Raw genomic sequence first — 18,514 nt, forward strand, 5'->3', positions numbered from 1 at the left:
CGAATGATGATTGGCTACGGCTGGATAAATGGTTTGTATAACGTAAATAAGCCAGTTTGAAACGGTTTTGTCTACACGTGAAGCGACAGCGTCGTTCGTTAAGTTCGCTATTAGGTGCAGTTCGCTTCTTTGCTCGCATAAATCGAATGTTTGACATTTGCCGTCTCGGCTTTAAGTGATGTTGAAAAAACGATAAAATTGATAATCGAAGGTGTTTGTAGATGGATAGCTGACAAGAACACCTAACTTTACTTTGGCTTTTTGAGTCGTATACAGCGTTTTTTCACGAGACGTTTGAGAATGAAGTCTGCGTAAGTATAGCAAACTATAGTACTTTTTTGTAAATTTCTCAATGGCGTTGGAAGAATTTTTTCAAACTTTATTCGTTACCTAACTCGTTTAATATTGTTTTTATTGCGTGCTGTTTACGTTACAACGAGAGCTACTTTATTGTCTTCAATAATATTGATACACTCATCGTATTAGCCTATGCACAAATTGGACTGATTAATAATGATGACATTTTTACTGCTGTAGACGTAAACAAGCACCTCCATCAGCTCGCAAACCAGCAAAGATGAAACACAGCAACAATATGTCATCGAAGGATCCTGTTCAAGTGTTTTGTCGTTTGAGGCCCATGCAGAATCCCAGTGACATTACTTGCATGAAAGTGGTATCGGACACCACAATTGTTATCACTCCTCCAGAGTCAGCAATGAATTTCAGAAATGGTGCACAAAAAGAGATTCAAACTACCTTCAGTCGTGTATTCATTCAGAATATTAGCCAGCAAGAAGTCTTTGCTATTGTGGCTCTGCCTCTAGTGGAAAACCTTATTCACGGCCAAAATGGTTTGTTGTTCACTTACGGGGTGACAGGCAGTGGAAAGACTTATACTATGACTGGAGAACCCAATGACGTTGGAATAATGCCAAGAAGTCTAGACGTGATATTCAATAGTATATCCAGCTATCAAGCCAAAAAATTTGTATTTAAGCCTGACAAGCTCAATGGATTTGATGTGCAGAGTGACACAGATGCTATGCTTGACAGGCAAAATGAGCTTCATGCTGGGCTCTTAACACCACGTAATCTGAAAACTCCTGGCAAATTGTAAATGTTTAGCTACAGTAGATATGTGGTATTGATATACTAATAATGTTTATACATTAATTGCAGGCGAAAAGGGGATAGTGATAGTGATAGTAATCCCTTGGTCGTGAGGGAAATTAACGATTCTAGATCGGTGTCTGTGGATAGTGATTATGTATACGCTGTATTCGTTACATACGTGGAAATTTACAACAACAGCGTGTACGATCTGCTGGAGGAAGACGAAGTTCGAGGAAGGTAAGTATGAAATGTCGAGTGAACTTGCGCGGCTGATCTTAAAGAGCTGAATTTTGTGGCTGAACTCATTTTCTGTTGCACTTTGCAGAACTTTACAGAGTAAAATCGTGCGCGAGGACGGCAATAAAAATATGTACGTGCACGCTGTCACGGAACTGGAGGTGAAGAGCTCTGACGAGGCTTTCGAGGTGTTCCAAAGGGGGCAGCGGCGGCGGCGTGTCGCACATACGGCTCTCAACGCCGAGTCTAGCCGCTCACACAGTGTCTTCACGATTCGGCTGGTGCAGGTAAAATACCGCCTAAAGTCAATTAGACAAACGATGTTCGCTAACAGTGTATGATTATCAATACTTCTGTCCATGCAGGCGCCATTGGACAGCGAGGGTGAACAAGTGATGCAAGATAAACGAGTGGTGTGTGTGAGCCAGTTGTCACTGGTTGATCTGGCCGGTAGCGAACGAACTAATCGTACGAAAAACACGGGTCAGCGTCTCCGCGAAGCGGGGAACATCAACAACTCTCTGATGACTCTTCGTTCCTGTATGGAAATTTTGCGAGAGAATCAGCTCCAGGGTAGCAACAAAATAGTACCCTACCGCGACTCCAAACTCACGCACCTCTTCAAGAACTATTTTGACGGCGAGGGCCAGGTTCGCATGGTCGTTTGCGTCAATCCCAGAGCAGACGATTACGACGAGACTATTGTACGTTTTCATCGAACTTGATTAATAATGTTTGCTTGCTAACTTGATTATTTATTTACTCTCTTTCACAATTGTTCGCAGCAAGTTATGAAGTTTGCGGAAATGACGCAGGAGGTTCAAGTTGCTCGTCCCACCGGAACCAAGCTGGATCTTGGATTCACGCCTGGCAGACGTCAAGCTAACAAGCTTTTCAAAGAGGCTCGTAGTAGATTGGAGAAGGAGGGCCGAATCGAAGCTGCCGATTTGGAGCTCGATATTGGCTTAGTTTATACGTGTGTATCTACTTTCTTATTTTATCATCCCTTGTCTCTTCGTTAAATTTGTTACCAACTCTTTAAGATTGGGCGGGCCATTTCCTGATCTGGAGATTACGAATCCGCTCAATGATCAACTTATTGTTAATTTGATGAGCTTTTTGGAGCAGCGTATCAACAAGAGAAATTTATTGCGAGCTGACCTGGAGAAGAAACGTAAGTATATAATTTACGGCTGTTGCTAAGCGAAGCTTCCAACGGTAATTTTGATCTTTTCGTGCTTGTTCTCAGAGAACGACTTTAGAAAAATGCTACTGGCAATGGAGCAAGAAAATGTGAATTTAAAGGTTGAGAATGCAACGTTGAAAGCCTCCGGTACGCAGCAAAAGAAAAAGGTATCAGCGCTAGAAGGCCATTTGTGTAAAACGGAAACGCAAATTGACAGTTTATTGCGCAAATTGAATGCCGCCAACGATACTATTAGAAATCTACAACAAGAACTCAAAGACAGAGATATGGCATTAAATCAACGTATAATTGATAAGCAAAAAGTTAAACAGAAATACACTAGCAAAATACAGCATGAAACCGACAAAATGACTCGAGAACTTGAAATGAAGCTAAAAGCTCAACGTGAGCATTTGCAGGTATTTACAAAAGCTTTAATTGTTTGGTGATGACTTTAAATTAATGATAAAATTATAAACTTCAGAACCAAATGAAAGAAAAAGAGGACAAGTTGAGATTAGTCAAACAAATTTTGGACGAAGATAAGGCCACTATTCCAATAATAAAGGACTCGAATGAAGAATTACAGGCACATCCTCATGGAGTAGGTACATTGGCGTCGAAAACGCCAGGCAAGCTCGACGTTCGTTCGCGCAAAGATAAAATAGGCGTAGCGAATCCGCGCTACAGACGCTCACAAAGTGCCGATCGATGGGTCGATCACCGTCCGGAAGCTCTCGTTCCCATTGGCACTGTTCTTCAGCCACTTATGCGAAGACGTCGTAGCATTAACAAGTTATCTAGCCCTAAAGAGATCACGGATGGAGCTTCTCGGTACTGTCTCACAGCTCAAAATCAAGATTCTGAAGGCGAGCTCGAGACCAAATTGTACAAGGTTGGAACTTTTTTCTTACTAATCATCTACTCTAATTTTATTTTTCAATTTATATTATTTCAAAGAAATCAAATAACATTCAATATCGTTATCGAAAATAATTTGTAAAAATATTATTAATCAATTATTCGTTGTTATTTCAGGGAGATATTTTACCAACAAGAAGCGGAGGGGCACAGGTTGTATTCAACGATGTTGAATGTTTGAAACAAATGTCTCCCACTGGTCAATTAAAGAGGAGCTGTCCAAGCGCAGAAAAAGAAAACCGCATTAGTTCCGATGATCAACATATAAATCAAGAGATTAATATTACATCGACTAAGCGATTTAGAAAATAGTTGCACTATTATGTTATAAAGTATTAAAATTAATTATACACTCTAGAGTATTAAATTTTATACTAATAATTCTCGGTTTGCAGCAATGAATTAAACATTTTTATACAATGATTGTAGTTGATAAAAAATCGAACACTTGTGTATTTACTATCATAAATGCATTTTTATATTGCATAAATAATTTTGAAAATATGGATTTTCTATTGTTATCGCCATGTAGTTCGATACGTTTTAGATTTTAGCATTTCTCTTGATTGATATTTCTTTTTACTAATATGTAACGACGTATAATTTTAGAGTTGCCTGCGTTTTTTTCGATAAATTTTTATATAATCGAAATCACATTTAAAATATTTTGTTTTTTAGCATATATGTTACGATTTTGTGGAATTGTAAAAATATAAAATTATAAAATCTCATTTCAAATAACAATGAACATTCTATTATTTTAACACTTTAGGCAGTATCACAAAGTTATCGTTCATATCATAATTAATCAAAATTATGACAAAAAATAAGAGCATTGATGCTGGAAAGATTTCATTTATTTTTTATTCTGAAAGATCAAGCACATTTTCATTGTTCATTTTTTATAACTTTTGTATGGCAACCATTTATTGTCATTTATTTATCTTTATAAATTGACATATGAAAATTATCAGTCTTCTTTAATACATTATCTTTAACATTTTTTTGAAATATAAATGGTACATATATGATTAGAAAAATTTGAAAATTACCTCTTCATCTATAATCAATTTCATTAATTTATTACATTCCATAATGCTGGATGGAAGATACTTTAATTAAAATTAACACTCACTTTTTCCACAAGATGCATTACAACAGCAGTTTAATTATTGTTGGTCATTGCGTATTATACATTCATTATTTATTCAAAGAGTTTGTTTCTCTACTTGCACAGATGTGCCTTGTAAGGTCACTTTCATTAATTTTATTTGATTCAAGTCTGAGTAATTAAATGATTATTGATAGAAAAACAATAAATGTTCATTAAAAGAAGTACTTGAATTATCTATACGTTTTTTTACATTCAAAATTGTGGATATTTATAATGGTTTTTTAAATTTTTGTCAACAACAAAAATATGGTTTTTCATTGATTCCATGGGCTATACTTGTATTGGAAAGTGCTTCTTCGTGTAAAGGCAAATCTGAAATACTTGGTCCTGAGCTATGTGAATCATAAATTTTCAAACTCAAAGTAATGTCTTTGTCGCTTTCTGTTAGTTTCAGAAGGCCAAGAGCAGCTGTTAAAAATACTTGTTCAACTCCTTCATCATTTAAGGTTGATATTTCATGATAGCTAGCTCCGATAGACTCTGCATACTGCTTGCACTCCTCGTTGGGTACTTTTCTAATATTGACCAAATCTAATTTATTACCTATTAAGATCAGAACAATAGGCTCCTCAATGTTACGCTTCAGTTCTAGAACCCATGATTTTAAGGCAGTGAAAGTATTATATTGAGTTATGTCAAATACAAGAAAAGCTGCATTAGCATGTCTATAATACATAGGAGCCATGGACCTGAACCTTTCTTGACCGGCTGTATCCCAAACCTACAAGCAATAATTAAGGTATAATTATTATTATGTGACAATGTTTTTAAAGTAAAATTCTGAGAGTATTCTGAAAAAAGAAAATGTTGGATGGATCTATAATAATAAGTACATTATTACTTTCATAGCAGATAATGCTCTTACTTGGAATTTGACCCGTGCATTGTCCAAATTGATCTTGCAACAAAAAAATGAAGCTCCAATAGTTGGATTATTTAGATTATTAAATGCTTTATTGATATATCGGTTGATTATGCTTGTTTTACCAACTCCTGTAAAAAGACATGGATTTTTGAAAAGTAAAATACTATAATGATAACCGATAATCAATTGTATAAATAATATTCAGATTGCTATATTTTGTAGATAATAATGCAAGGGTGAGCGGTACAGGAAAATTGAAGATAAGACATAGGAAGAGGAAATGGTTTTTTGCGACAAATAATCCAACTAGTTTGCTATTTGCTTTTTTAGAGACATTTGTAAGGAATATCTACGACAATTGGTCGAGATAAGAAACACGATGTTGGCAATCGGATTGAATTAAAAGATGCCAAAATGAGATGACATAAGCAAATTAAAATGTGTACCTTGAGAACCTAAAAGAACGACTTTTCCTTCAATGGTTTTCATGTTTCATTTCGCCACAATTGCAGCTGATATTGTTTTGAAACTGTAGCAACTTGGTATACTTATGAATGCAAACAGACATACGTGCATAATGCATACGTGCTATTGTTGCAATAAATGCAATGGAACTTTGGGAGGCACTCTGTGTGTCATGCCGATAAAAGAAAGCTACGTAACACTGGAGTTGACGAGAAGAGATAAAATTATCATAGAATCGAAACTCACAGAGAAGCTTGGAATGATTTTCTTGAATACTTGAATCTTGTTTGAATGTATTAAATAAAAAGAAAACGCGTGTTCCGGCCACGGCTAACTATATAGATACGCGTAGGGCGCATAGGCAGACGCAGCGTGCGCTACGCAGACAGCTGCTGCTGGCGACACGCGGCATTTTCAAATGAACAGTTGACTAACGACAAAAAAGGCGTACTGCTGGTTTGTAGTCGAGCGTTAAGGCAGGCAGCAATCGTCGAGGTCGACGCCAAATCGGTAGAGGAGGTCGTTGTAGTACACTTGTCCAGGGCGCAACGTTGCAGAGGGGAACGGTGCCGCTCCGGCGAGCTGGTTCCGAGGCAGCAGGCCGAAACCGCCAAAGCGCCTATAGCTCGCTCCACACTTGCCGGGCAGACAGTCCGACAGTTCTCCTCCGACACTCAAGTCCAGTCCCGGTTGGTCAGAGTATACTTCTAGAAACCTAGTCGCACAGGGCTTACCGATCGTGAGCGCTACAGATTAGGCGCAGACTATCTTTTCCTAGTTCGACTCATCTCCACGAAACAATCGTCCTTTTAGCTTTTTTTCCCATTGATATTCATAGACATACAGTCAATGGAGAAATTTCATCGCTTTCTCTCTTTCCTCCATTCGTTAATCTAAAATATAAATCAAAATTGCTCAAAAAAATTATAATCGACAAATGTTGCCGAAATTGCGATTAATCAAACCTGAAACGCTTTGATCGGTGATTTTTCATGAAAAAATTAAAAAATTAATGATATTTCTCAGGTCAGTTTGATTATGAGGTGCGATAACATTTTGTTTTTTTATCGTGAATGTAAACTTAAACGACTGTTGGCATTTTATTTTTTTTTATGGAGAAACCACTGCTCAAAACATTCCATGATTGATTAGTCGTAGTCTAGGTATAAATATTTGTGTAAAGCAACTTTTTTCAAGCACCTTTGATTTATATTTTACTTTTTCCATTGGCTATATGCCTATGGATATCAAGGAGGCGGAAGGCGAGGGGGTCTAGAGTCCAAGGAATAGGCAGCGGAAAAAGTTATTAACAATTTGATCGCTTCCAGCTATTCAATTGACCGAACGAGGTGAATCACAGCAAAATAATAAAAATAAGCTTGTTATTCAGCATTGGCGCTAAATACTCCCAAGGTAGCCTGCGCCTAGCACGTGGCCTCCACGGACCTGCCGCTGTTCCGATGCAGCAGCCTCGCGGCGAAGCGCATGCTCGGCTGGGGCCCGGTCGCGGTACCGCATCGGCTGAGGGTCAGATAGTGCGGGTGGGCCGCCTCGTCGGCGAGCTCGTCGATCAACCGGCCAAGCGGTCGTGGCACTCGCAGGTCCAGCGCGCTACCCCCGACAGGACGCAGCGTCGGCAGCTCGCACGCGCCCGCCCGGCTGAGCCAGCGGTCGCAGTTGAGCGCGACCTCGTGAGCGCGCAGCTCCTCCGAGCCGGCGGCCTGCGATCGCGCGGCGCCCACGAGGCGGTGAGCAAGCGCCGAGCGGCGGACCGGTGCCTGTACTAACGTGTCCCGCGAGATTGAGCACGCAATAGTGCGTCAGGTTGACTGGTCTGGGTCTGGACGCGACGGCGCGCATCGCCACCTCCAGGCTGTTGCGGCCCGTCAGCTCGAACTTGACGCTGGCAAGCAGCGCCCCTGGCCGGCCGTCCTCGCCGGCGGCGCTCAGGCAGCTCATCACCACGCGGCGCCCGTCCTCGACGCGGCTTTCCCACAGCCGGCGCCCGAGGTCGTCGCAGCTGTCCACGGTGCCGCCCAGCGCGTCGCTCAGCTTCGGGTCCAGGTAGCCTGCGCACCGACGGTCGCGCGTCAGCCTCGCTTCGAGCCAGCGCCCTCGTGCCTATGCGGGCAAGCTCAACTGATCGTGTCAGCCAGACTACGCGAGCTCGCAGCAGGCGGCCGAGCGAGCGATCGGGAAATGCAGCGATGTCAAAGAACGTCAATCGACTTTGAGACGGACAATCCAAGAAACCAAACTGAGCTGTGTCGCCGACTCCGGAACGAACGTCAACGAGATTTTCCGCGATGCTCGAGCCACTCGAAGCAAGTACGTGCGCGTCGATTAGTCGCTGGTCGTACGGTGCCGTTGTTTGAATATGTCTTACTGTCTAGATCGTCAAATCCCAAGGCAATGTCGGCCGGCTGACCGTACTTGTCCAGACACTTTATCGAGACAATAGTCGCAGCCCAATTTATCACCACAACTTCCGTGCCATGGTTATTGCTCATTCTGTAGGACTTGACTTCAGCTGGGAATGTTGCGTCGTCATCATCGGATGGCTTGCCGTTCGCAACTTCGAGCACACGTTCATTGCGCGATAAGATTTGCCCGAATACTTCCTCCACGATCCGGACGTCTTTACATTGGCAACAATTTTCTCTGTCCATGATTTGGCCGATAACTATCTATCTCGATTTTTCCAAATTGAAATTACCTATATCTATATTTAATGTTGATTCATCGGTTAGCAACAGCTTAGATCTTCGATTGTTTGCTTCACCGCATCGATGGAGTCGAGAATCGACAATGGCTCAGTGCAGGAGAACAAATACAAATGACGAACAACTCGGAAATGTCGTTGAAATGCTTTATTAATACCTGTTAGTCTACAATTTGTCATTTGTTGATAAGCATTTCTTTTGTTATGTGTACATCATTTTCAAGCCCTCCCGCAGCCGTCGTTTGAACTTGGCTATAAATATATTTACACTGGAGTCTGAAAAAATACATGAGATCTCGGTAAAATTACAAACAAGTACATTATTTATCTTATCAGCAGTATGTTTATTAATTAATTTTATGCTATCGCTAAAATCTACCCATATGCATCTTAAGTTCGTCAGGTTAATGCCGTTTATCGTTATGTCGATCATCAAAAAATCAAACATATTACGTCGATCAATTACTTGATAATGCATAAAACCTACTGCATTGTATCTATTGTACATATAAAAAACTGTTTCGACATCCTACATATCACATAATGGTTATTACTGTAAGGCTTCGTATGTTCAGTTATATGCAATATTTGTACAGGATAAGGAAATACGTATCTGCAGCTACTTGGCATAACTGCTCTATAAATATTAATCGAAGTACAACATTCCAAAGTTCACTCAAACTTTGAAAAGACGATGCACGAAGTCCGCAAAACTTTAAATGAATTAACATTAAAGCCGCAGCTGAACAATATTATATCACACACACACATACACACACAAATACAGTTGCGTGCACATATATAAGTATATAGCCAACCTATATTAAAATTACAACAAATTCAATGTTTTTACCTCCTTTTAGCACGCTCGTGGAAAAACGTGCGATAATTCATTTTAAAGAGTAAAGCTATACCTTACATATCTTTTTGAGTTAAAAAAACAAATTAAAAATTGCTTTTTTTACAATAAAAAAATTAAACTTTTTTTTTTTCGTTTTCGTCGACCCGCAAAAACCACTTGGCCGATTTTAAAAAATTTAAATGGAAAAAATGTATATTTATATCTTTAAAATCAGAGGAACTGGATCTATTGTTATTGAGTCGATAAAAAGTTGTGTTAATTTTTGTTAAAAAAATTCATTATCTCCGAATCTATACACTGTAGAGAAAAACTCCAAATAGAACAATCGTTTGAATTTTCATGTGAAATAAGAGTTTATTATGAAAATTAAAACTTTGAAAAAAAAGTTCTTTTCATTGTTTACCATGCAATTTTTTAAAATAAATTTTATTATAAGTGAAAAACTCAAGTTACTAGTGAAAAAATCCATACTTTCAAATTATATTTATGTAAAAGATTTACACCCAAAAGTTCACGAATAAGCTAATTTTTACCACAAATTTCTTTCTGTATAAGAATATATTAAAGTAGAAAAATATTCTTATAAATTGATTACTACTGAATTTTAATTTTATTATGTATTCAAAACTACAATTTGGACATTTTTCTAACAGAATAAATTTATAATCTATCATAATATTCAAATGCATGTACTCAAAAGTTCCTCATGTTCCTCATCATTCCAACTTCATAAATATTTTCAAAATATACTATTCTATACAATCAAAATGTATACCTTCACAAGGAAAATAATTACATTATATCATTTTTAGTCAAGTGAATAATAATTTATTATGAAAATCAATCAGCGCAAAAACGTAATAAAAATTACTTTGCCTCGAAAGCACGTTATAACAAAACTAATATAATATTTTTTAGCATTCCTTTCGATTTTATCATGACACAACATCGCTGAGGCATTAATGCGATTAGTTTTCCATTTATTTATTCCTGAATCAATCGTTTCCCATTTGTTTCGTATTCTTTCCTATAAAATGTTTTTATTCGAACGGTATTTACACCTACTTTCACTTTTAATAAGTCCCGTAAATGTTCGATCGGATTTTAATCAGGGGACTGACTTGACTATTCAAGATTACCAAGCTTTTCCGTTTAGAAAAAATCTTGAAGATGGGATGTCTAATTTGGATCGTCGTGGCATATACGCCGTGCATAAAGAATCATATTGTCTATCAAGATGTTCTTACATTCTTCTTATATTTTCACGATCGGACCAACTCCCTTTCATAAAAATTCTCCCCATAGCTTAATATCTCTACTGTATTTTATTTGATATTGAGAGTCGAATTTCTTAAGGTTTTATCGGAGAAAAACTTTATTACAATTTCGGATTGTCTAATTTTTATGAGTCTCAGCAAATATTATTCTTGCTTTTTTATTTTTACACTGATGAGTGACTCTTTAACGCCCAAAAAATCCAACTTCAGTTAATCTGCGAGAAATAGTCCTGCAACTTGTATCAACTAAGTTTTTTTCACGTAGTTCACGTGCTACAATTATTTTAGCATTGTTTTTACATCTATGATTACTTTTCTTTTAATTACCTTATCAACGTGCTTTTAATTATAGCATGGTGAAAAGGAATAAAAAAATTTTTTTTTCTAAAATTTAATATTTATCTCAAATCCTTATTATACATGTGAAAACAATTATCTTTTCTTCTTAAATTCTTTCTCTGTAGTGCATAGATTTGGAGATAATGAAACTTGAAGAAAACTGGTTTTTGAAATAAAAATGAAAACTTTTTATCAACTCAATAATAATAGATCCGGTTCCGTTTATTTAAAAAAAAAGGCACAAATACGCATCTTTTCCATTTAAATTTTTAAAAATCGACCAAGTGGTTTTTGCGTTTTGTTTGCGATTTAGTTTTTTTACTTTGAAAAACGCAATTTTTATTTATTTTTTAACGTGAAGCGATATGAAAGGTATTGCCTTACCTTTTAAAATGAGTGCCCGCGCATTTTTCCACAATCGTTCTAAATGGAGCTACGAAACCTTGATCTTTGTGTAATTTCAGTATAAACTAGCCACATACTTATGCACGCAACTGTAGTTTATCAATTTTGCTTCTGAAAACTTGAGCTCGATGAATTAAATTTAATTGAAAAGATTGTTGTCAATATCTATATAGCAGAACTAACTCAGTTTATTTAATAACACTTATTGAATAAAGATCATTTATTCAATAAGTCTTGCTTATTGTATTTTACACTGTATGTTGCTCTTAAATATTTTCTTGCACGCGTGTTATCGGGACAAATGCACAACCACCCAAGTCAAGAGTGCGATAAACCATTAAAAAAGGCCCTAATCATGCATCAGTTTTTTTCCCAATGTCACATTTTGACAGTAATTTGCTGATCTCACACATTGCTTTGAAATATCTCGAAATTGCTAAAATGTGACTTGAAGCAGATATACTGGGAAGCCACAGGTGTATATATATGAAACAAATAGTCTAATGGTTAGTGCACTCTTCTGTTAAATCAGGTATTCAAAAAAGAAATGTTATCCATTTGTACGTAATCATTTCACTATTAACTTTGTACAGTTTTTAAAATAAAAAATATAAAACTGTATGTACATTTTTTTCGTACTGCAATAATGCTTTTATATGCGCTCATTCAAATCGTGTTTATAGAAACACTCATAAATTCTTTAATTTTTGTGTTGCCAGTCTAATTGTTGTAATTAAATTTTCGACATTTCGCCTTTATTTATTTACAAAAAATCTGTTTAGAAAACCTAATACGTGATCTTTTAAACTTTACACTATTCCAATAAAATAAGTCATAATAATAATATGAGAGACGATAAAAACAAGTGTTTAAACCCTACCCTCACAAAGATCTTTTATAAAAAATGTTATTTGAGATATCTTTTTCTTTAGTTCGGATGCTGCTTCTTACGAAGAACAAAATAGCACTCGCTTTGACGGTTGGGGTATTCATACAATAATCGAAGTACTGAATTCTGTTTACAATAGGATTCGCTATGCGGAAATGAAGGCACTATGGAAGCATGTGCATATTACGAATGATAGTGTGCAAGTAGAAATTAAACATGATAGATGCGATATTTAGGCTATAATTTCACTTATATAATTGCATTCAGTTTTTAATTATGCATCTATACTTAATTTGTATTTTGATGATTAGGAACGATGAGCAATGATTGAGTTATAATAAATGACAATTTTGAAACGTATTAAGTAAATAAAGATTTAAAGTTCCTAATGTTTCAACTTATAAAGAATCTAAATATCGTATGTTACCTTGTTAATACGAGAAACATCAAATTAATAGTCTTTTGGGTATGGTTCAAAAGTAATTACACGTTACCATAAAATTACAAATTGACAAATTTTTTGTAACAATCAAAACTTTTAATGATTGGTCCATATTATATTTCACAAAATGTTGATAGTTATAAGTACGTTACGAAAGAATACCTAAACGTTGTATTTTATGAATGAAGTTCCTTATTACTTAAGTTACACATTCGCATTAGTCGCATCGAAAACATGTTTGTCATATCTATTGTTAGACATAATGTGTCATTAAAAGATACACATTCGAATTTGTCACATCAAAAACGTGTTTGTCATATCTATTATTAGATGCAATGCACCAATAAAATTATGACGAATCACACGCGACTATATGTACATAAGTTAATGTCAAAAACGTTTAATTCATCAATAACTACGTATTTATAATGTTTCTATCCAAGTCATTGGATAAAGTATACAATATTTATGGGAAACAATCATAACAGTTACTTTGAAGTACCTGATCTCACACGAGTGACAGAAAATATGTACATTTGAAAGATCAAATAAGCCTTTCACGATACAATATTGTATCCTAAATATAATTATGTACAAATGTCTTACTTTTTTAATATGCTATTTAAAAATACTGATGAGTAAATTTAACTAAAAAAATGCGGTGAACCGTAAGAATCCACCATTGTTGATGCAGTATTATATAATGAATTATCGTAAGAAAACAACCGATGACTATGATGATACGAAAATGTTATTGAACCTGAAAAATTGATTGTCTAATCACAAGTGAATACTGAGTTCTGAAAATATTCTGAATCTTGTAATAAACATTGGAATGTTTTTTTCTTTACGTGAATAATAAATAATATTAGATAAATAGATTGAAAATAAATTAGATTAGGGGAATAGAAGTAATGGATTATTGGCGTTAAAAATGGACCCTTCCCTTGTTTTACGAAGAAGGTTGATATCAGCAGTTTTTAGTGATTTTACCTTAACGATAACAAGGTCTGTACGAATTGCTAAATTGTAAAAAACAAACAAATTAATTATTTAAAGTTCAAACGTATCTTTTTAAATGGAAAACTCTATTTTTAACATCGGATTCGAAGTGAGCAAAAATTCTAGAACGATAGTTCAAAAATTTTTAGTGACCTTGACAAGGTCAAATATTAAAAATTCGCCCAACATGATTTTTTTCAAATTCTGGTTGGTTTAGTAGACTTACGGATCAATGATTGATCATTTGGATATTAAATGAAATTTATTTAATAAAACTGCAATATTTGACCTTGATTCGATTTTTTTATTAGGTTACTCAAAAAATGTTTTAATTGTTATTCTGAAATTTCCCGCTTTTACTGGATCCTGAATCAAAAATAGGGATTTCCATTAAAAAAAAAATAGCTTTGACCTTCAAATGACCACGCAAATTGACACCAAGGTCAAAGTTATTTTTGCAGTCAGGTGACCGTTTTCGTTGTGAATGATTTTTGTCTGAAAATTTTTTTACCCGGCTTGACAATAGATATTCGGATGCGTCGATTAAAATGATCCACCCTGTACACGTACAACACGCAAGCACACAACGCAGGCACGTGTGCACGCATAAGCTCAAACTGGAAAATCAACCTCAATCGGCCGATAAAAAACAGAATACAATGGTACTAATGGTATTATTATGAAAAATAAAGGGTTTATCGCTTACAACACTTGATACAGGACAAAATCAATAGCACCATCGTGTCGTACGTAAAAAAATTACGAAAATAAATGTAACAAGCTAGAATACAATACTTTGTTCTTCTTGAATTGGAAAGTAAGTAAAAATATTGATGGTACTTACATTTAGCCACGACTCCGGACGATCGCTGTATGAATTATTTTATTTCCTCAAGTTTCGAGGACAATCGAAAACTACGTCCAGAAAAGCAATACATGTTTACACTGATTTGTTTTTCGTGTAAAACGTGGGCATTCTATTCGATTTATCATAGGGCCTAACTAGTGCCATCTAGGTAGGTTGCGTCAGAAAATCAACAGAGTCACGGGGTTGTACGTAAGACAAAACGCTGAAAATATAATGCTTGACGCTCCTTGAATTTGAAAGAAGTGTACGACCGTGATCACCGAAAAGCCACTGAAAATCACTTTCTACGCATTGAAAGGGTTCGATGGGGATTTTAACGAGCCATTAAGGTTTGCGCGTCCCCTTGCAGAGATAAAAAAACAAGAGAGACCCGATGAGACGCAAGTTGGGATATAAGCGCCCGATGGTATGTACACAGAGGGAACGGTAGAGGAGGAAAGAGGCGCGATTGCTCGGAGTAGGAGAGACGGGGAAGGCATGCGTGAATTCGGCAAAGGCAAAGGCAAAGGCTAAGCTTCGTCCCGTCGGCGGCTCGCAGCCGGTGCGCCGATTAGATGAGCCAGTGCTATGAGAAGAACTCGCGCTCGAGCTCGAGGTCGGAGCTGGGCCGGCGCTGGGGCTGCGGGGCGTGCGGGGGGCCCCTGCGGGCCCAGCCCTCGGCCGGCTGGCGGGCCAGAAGCTCGTGCTCGGCGGCGTAGCTCAGCGGCGAGAAGCGCGTCCGGGCCGGCGGCAGGCCGTCCCTGGGGGCCGCGTGGGCCGCGTCCTCGCCGGCCAGCGAGCCGGGCGGCGTCGGCTCGCCGGGGCTACCTGCAACGAGCGCTCGTTCAGCGGGCTGCGGCTACCGTACCGATTCCTACTCACCGGAGCCGGGGCCGGCCGAGGCGGCGCCGGCGGGCCCGCCGCAGCAGCGCCCGGCCCTGCGCAGGCTGGAGCGCAGCCTGCAGCCGCCGGCCATCTCGAGCCAGGTGGGCCGGTCGAGCGGCGCGCCGAGGCCGGCGGCCGGCGGCTCGTCGTCCATCGCCAGGCTCGCGTTGGCGTAGCCGCGCAGGCAGACCTGCTGCTGGCGGCCGAGCGGCGCGTAGAGCGGCGGCGGCGGCGGCGGCGGCGAGCACTCCGACTCGTCCTCGAGGCGGAAGCTCGGGTTGACGTTGCTCTGCGACGAGGCGCTCGCGCTCGAGACGTTGGAGGGCGTGCGCCGGTGCGAGAAGCCGGGCCAGCCGCGGGCCGGGCGCTCGCAGACGGGCGCCGGCTCGAGCGCCTCCGGGCCGCGCTCGCTGGAAAGGCAAAGGCGCCGGGTGAGAGGGCCGAAGCTCGGCGGCCGGCGGCCGGGGCGTACCTACCTCGGGCCGCGCTCGGAGCTGCTGTCCGGCGGCGGTGGCGGCGGCGGCGGCGGCGGCAGGCGGAGAGACGCGTGCGGGCCCGCGGCCGCGTAGCAGGCGGTCTCCTCGTGGCTGCCGCCGAGCGAGCTCTTGCGTCTGGGGCTGGGGGTGGGCGCCTTGAAGAGCTGCGCGTAGTCCGCGGCGACCGCGCGACCGGGGCTCTGGCAGCCGCGCCGGGCTAGCTGCTGCGGGCAGTCCGTGAATCGCAGGGGCCTCTCCAGCGGCGCCGGCGCTGCCGGCGACCCGCTCATGCTGCTCAGCAAGGGCCTGCAAAGCCAATGGTCCTTGGTCGATACGTCCACGCTTTCTTTGCGCTGAATCGCGTAACGGGCATCAATTTTCCGAGATTTCCCAAGACCCAAGCTTACTTGGCGCCTCGCGTCTGCGCGGCAAATAATAACAATTTTTGCGACACTCGCAAGTCATCGCGCTAGAGTCCAATTACGAGCTGGCATAATGAGCAAGCGCAATAAGACTCTCAGTCGACTCGAGATCCCGTTATTATAGCTCTCAAGTAAATCTGGAGCGCTCTGAAAGATGCTCATCTATTCAATCGCAATATGCATTTAAAAGTTGTACCGCGCTATAATTTTGCCGGACGTGACTCATCGCAGTACCATATGAGTAAACAGACTGAAATTATATTTAATTCGTGTAAAAAGCTCCACGGTATTTCCAATGATGTCTGTAAAGCTCAGCCCCAAAACGAACCTCTACGATAGCCCGCGATCGTTGCATTTCAGTTGCAACGAGGTAGACAGTTTGGAAGAACTTGTCTTTCCAAAGGCATCGACTCTCGTGAAATTGGTGCTGTTTCTATACTGACATCCGCCAGTTGCTACATCGTTTGTTTAGAGCGTAACACGGATGAATTGGCTAATAAAGCGCATTATTGAAGAATAAAAATATGCTATTGCGCAACGTCAGGCTTATTAAGCTTGGTGAAAGCAAGGTAGTAGAATCGTCATATGTAGGTCGCAGCATCCTTGACAGCTATTTCGATGGCTTCAAGATTGAGGTATAAAAGCAAACAACGAAGAAGAGTTCACGTCAAACGTACGGTAGTCCGTCAGCCGTCGATTGTCTTCTAATTACAATACGCATTACCATTGCAGTTAGAGCTTGTAACTTGTTCGCGTCTCTTTCGTTTTGCAGGCTAAAGCGGAACTTGTCGCGTGAGTCTAGCCAAGCTCCACGTGTAATCGAGCGCACGAAACATCCGACAAAGCCATGATTACCGATATTTTAATGTCCATACTTTGCGCCGCTTTGACCTTTCATATTGTAACTCGCTACAATCGGAGGGGCCGCATTCTGAATAGAATTCCTGGACCAGCTGCCTATCCGTTTGTCGGTAACTTATTAAAGTTCAATGTCAATTGTTTGCGTAAGTACGCCTTGGAATTCAGAGAGTGTAAGATTTATTGATGAGAATCAATGATCCCTTATATTGTTACAGATGAATTCTGGCAGATAGGGCGCGAAATGACAAAAAAATATTATCCGATAACGCGCTTTTGGTTGTGCAAGACAGCCGTCATTAGCGTACGCCATCCAGACGACATTGAAGTAAATGCAAACTTTTTACTTTTATCCTCGGCTGGGGGCCCATAATTGTGCCTCTTTCTCAAGCTACTAGCAATTTTTACCAAATTCCGGCACTACAATTATTCATCCCTCTCCGATGAAATCTCAAATAATCTCAAGTCGTATAAACTTTTCTAGATTCTTTTCTCAAATCCCAAATTCATCGATAAAGGTTACATATACGAATATTTGCATCCTTGGTTAAAAACCGGCTTGTTAACTAGTACAGGTGAGAGAACAGAAATAATTATGATATGAAGCATATTATTCTTTCAATCACATCATCTTCAATTCCGATACTCGTAATTCGATTTCGGTTATTGAATCTAAGTCGTTTAATTCCGAGACTCTTACTTGAACAACTTACGAAATAATTATATTGATGTAGGAAGTAAGTGGCGTCACAGGCGAAAAATGTTGACACCAGCATTCCATTACAACATCTTAAAACAATATTTCCAAGTAATATACGAAGAAGCTAAAAAAATTATAAATACTCTTCAAAACGAAGCGAATGAAAGCGTTAAAAATCTAATACCACTTTGTTCTAAATCAACATTAAAAATTATTTGTGGTAAGTTGAAGGCTGCTTTATTCGCTACCTCAACCTGTATAAGTGATTTTCAAACGTTAAAGTCAATCTTATTTGGCATGCACTTCAAAAGAATCGGCGATGGGCGTAAGCTTAGATTCACTGGATAACGAGACAGTCGAGCAATACGAAAGAGCCGTCTACGACATGGGTAAAGTCGTTCTTTACAGGTGACTCTACGGAACG

General features: G+C 39.4%; 5 protein-coding genes across 5 annotated transcripts; 2 read left to right on the top strand and 3 right to left on the bottom strand.

The window, feature by feature from the left end:
* Nucleotides 1–92: 92 nt before the first annotated feature.
* On the top strand, nucleotides 93–4,070 carry LOC131671397 (kinesin-like protein KIF23). The gene is made up of 10 exons (XM_058947782.1): nucleotides 93–311; nucleotides 538–1,116; nucleotides 1,183–1,353; nucleotides 1,442–1,640; nucleotides 1,719–2,057; nucleotides 2,139–2,329; nucleotides 2,397–2,527; nucleotides 2,603–2,958; nucleotides 3,024–3,434; nucleotides 3,578–4,070. Exons 1-10 carry the CDS (start codon nucleotides 301–303, stop codon nucleotides 3,770–3,772), a joined length of 2,583 nt encoding a protein of 860 aa, XP_058803765.1. The 5' UTR covers nucleotides 93–300; the 3' UTR covers nucleotides 3,773–4,070.
* A 276-nt stretch (nucleotides 4,071–4,346) lies between these two features.
* On the bottom strand, nucleotides 4,347–6,198 carry LOC131671404 (ras-related protein Rab-31). Its single transcript, XM_058947790.1, has 3 exons — nucleotides 5,946–6,198; nucleotides 5,500–5,627; nucleotides 4,347–5,355 (listed from the first exon to the last, which is right to left on the bottom strand). The coding sequence occupies exons 1-3, from the start codon at nucleotides 5,986–5,988 to the stop codon at nucleotides 4,867–4,869; spliced, it is 660 nt and encodes a 219-aa protein (XP_058803773.1). The 5' UTR covers nucleotides 5,989–6,198; the 3' UTR covers nucleotides 4,347–4,866.
* Nucleotides 6,199–6,428: 230 nt separating this feature from the next.
* Nucleotides 6,429–10,065, bottom strand: LOC131671430 (galactose mutarotase-like). The gene is made up of 4 exons (XM_058947820.1): nucleotides 8,325–10,065; nucleotides 7,753–8,085; nucleotides 7,411–7,685; nucleotides 6,429–6,718 (listed from the first exon to the last, which is right to left on the bottom strand). The coding sequence occupies exons 1-4, from the start codon at nucleotides 8,631–8,633 to the stop codon at nucleotides 6,436–6,438; spliced, it is 1,200 nt and encodes a 399-aa protein (XP_058803803.1). The 5' UTR covers nucleotides 8,634–10,065; the 3' UTR covers nucleotides 6,429–6,435.
* A 1,203-nt stretch (nucleotides 10,066–11,268) lies between these two features.
* LOC131671431 (uncharacterized) lies at nucleotides 11,269–16,400 on the bottom strand. The gene is made up of 3 exons (XM_058947821.1): nucleotides 16,111–16,400; nucleotides 15,632–16,044; nucleotides 11,269–15,577 (listed from the first exon to the last, which is right to left on the bottom strand). The coding sequence occupies exons 1-3, from the start codon at nucleotides 16,398–16,400 to the stop codon at nucleotides 15,336–15,338; spliced, it is 945 nt and encodes a 314-aa protein (XP_058803804.1). The 3' UTR covers nucleotides 11,269–15,335.
* A 979-nt stretch (nucleotides 16,401–17,379) lies between these two features.
* Nucleotides 17,380–18,502, top strand: LOC131671422 (cytochrome P450 4C1-like). The gene is made up of 5 exons (XM_058947812.1): nucleotides 17,380–17,536; nucleotides 17,609–17,718; nucleotides 17,875–17,965; nucleotides 18,125–18,310; nucleotides 18,402–18,502. The coding sequence occupies exons 1-5, from the start codon at nucleotides 17,380–17,382 to the stop codon at nucleotides 18,500–18,502; spliced, it is 645 nt and encodes a 214-aa protein (XP_058803795.1).
* Nucleotides 18,503–18,514: the final 12 nt, after the last annotated feature.

The sequence above is a fragment of the Phymastichus coffea genome, unplaced genomic scaffold (assembly GCF_024137745.1).
Source record: "Phymastichus coffea isolate CEN01 unplaced genomic scaffold, Cenicafe_Pcof_1.1 PCOF00125, whole genome shotgun sequence".
Classification (NCBI taxonomy): Eukaryota; Metazoa; Arthropoda; class Insecta; order Hymenoptera; family Eulophidae; genus Phymastichus; species Phymastichus coffea.

What these genes read in the sequence shown, in the direction of transcription:
- LOC131671397 (XM_058947782.1), top strand. An exon ending in AGCTGACCTGGAGAAGAAAC is followed by an intron (nt 2,528 to 2,602) that starts GTAAGTATATAA and finishes GCTTGTTCTCAG; the next exon opens with AGAACGACTTTAGAAAAATG. An exon ending in TCGAGACCAAATTGTACAAG is followed by an intron (nt 3,435 to 3,577) that starts GTTGGAACTTTT and finishes TTGTTATTTCAG; the next exon opens with GGAGATATTTTACCAACAAG.
- LOC131671404 (XM_058947790.1), bottom strand. Translation starts at nt 5,988, where the DNA reads ATGAAAACCATTGAAGGAAAAGTCGTTCTTTTAGGTTCTCAAG. An exon ending in CGTTCTTTTAGGTTCTCAAG is followed by an intron (nt 5,628 to 5,945) that starts GTACACATTTTA and finishes GTCTTTTTACAG; the next exon opens with GAGTTGGTAAAACAAGCATA. An exon ending in ATGCACGGGTCAAATTCCAA is followed by an intron (nt 5,356 to 5,499) that starts GTAAGAGCATTA and finishes TATTGCTTGTAG; the next exon opens with GTTTGGGATACAGCCGGTCA.
- LOC131671430 (XM_058947820.1), bottom strand. Translation starts at nt 8,633, where the DNA reads ATGGACAGAGAAAATTGTTGCCAATGTAAAGACGTCCGGATCGTGGAG. An exon ending in CATATTCAAACAACGGCACC is followed by an intron (nt 8,086 to 8,324) that starts GTACGACCAGCG and finishes TTGCCCGCATAG; the next exon opens with GCACGAGGGCGCTGGCTCGA. An exon ending in CTGCATCGGAACAGCGGCAG is followed by an intron (nt 6,719 to 7,410) that starts GTCCGTGGAGGC and finishes AGTCTGCGCCTA; the next exon opens with ATCTGTAGCGCTCACGATCG.
- LOC131671431 (XM_058947821.1), bottom strand. Translation starts at nt 16,400, where the DNA reads ATGAGCGGGTCGCCGGCAGCGCCGGCGCCGCTGGAGAGGCCCCTGCGA. An exon ending in AGCTCCGAGCGCGGCCCGAG is followed by an intron (nt 16,045 to 16,110) that starts GTAGGTACGCCC and finishes TTGCCTTTCCAG; the next exon opens with CGAGCGCGGCCCGGAGGCGC. An exon ending in CTCGGCCGGCCCCGGCTCCG is followed by an intron (nt 15,578 to 15,631) that starts GTGAGTAGGAAT and finishes CGCTCGTTGCAG; the next exon opens with GTAGCCCCGGCGAGCCGACG.
- LOC131671422 (XM_058947812.1), top strand. Translation starts at nt 17,380, where the DNA reads ATGATTACCGATATTTTAATGTCCATACTTTGCGCCGCTTTGACCTTT. An exon ending in CGGCTTGTTAACTAGTACAG is followed by an intron (nt 17,966 to 18,124) that starts GTGAGAGAACAG and finishes ATATTGATGTAG; the next exon opens with GAAGTAAGTGGCGTCACAGG. An exon ending in AACATTAAAAATTATTTGTG is followed by an intron (nt 18,311 to 18,401) that starts GTAAGTTGAAGG and finishes GCACTTCAAAAG; the next exon opens with AATCGGCGATGGGCGTAAGC.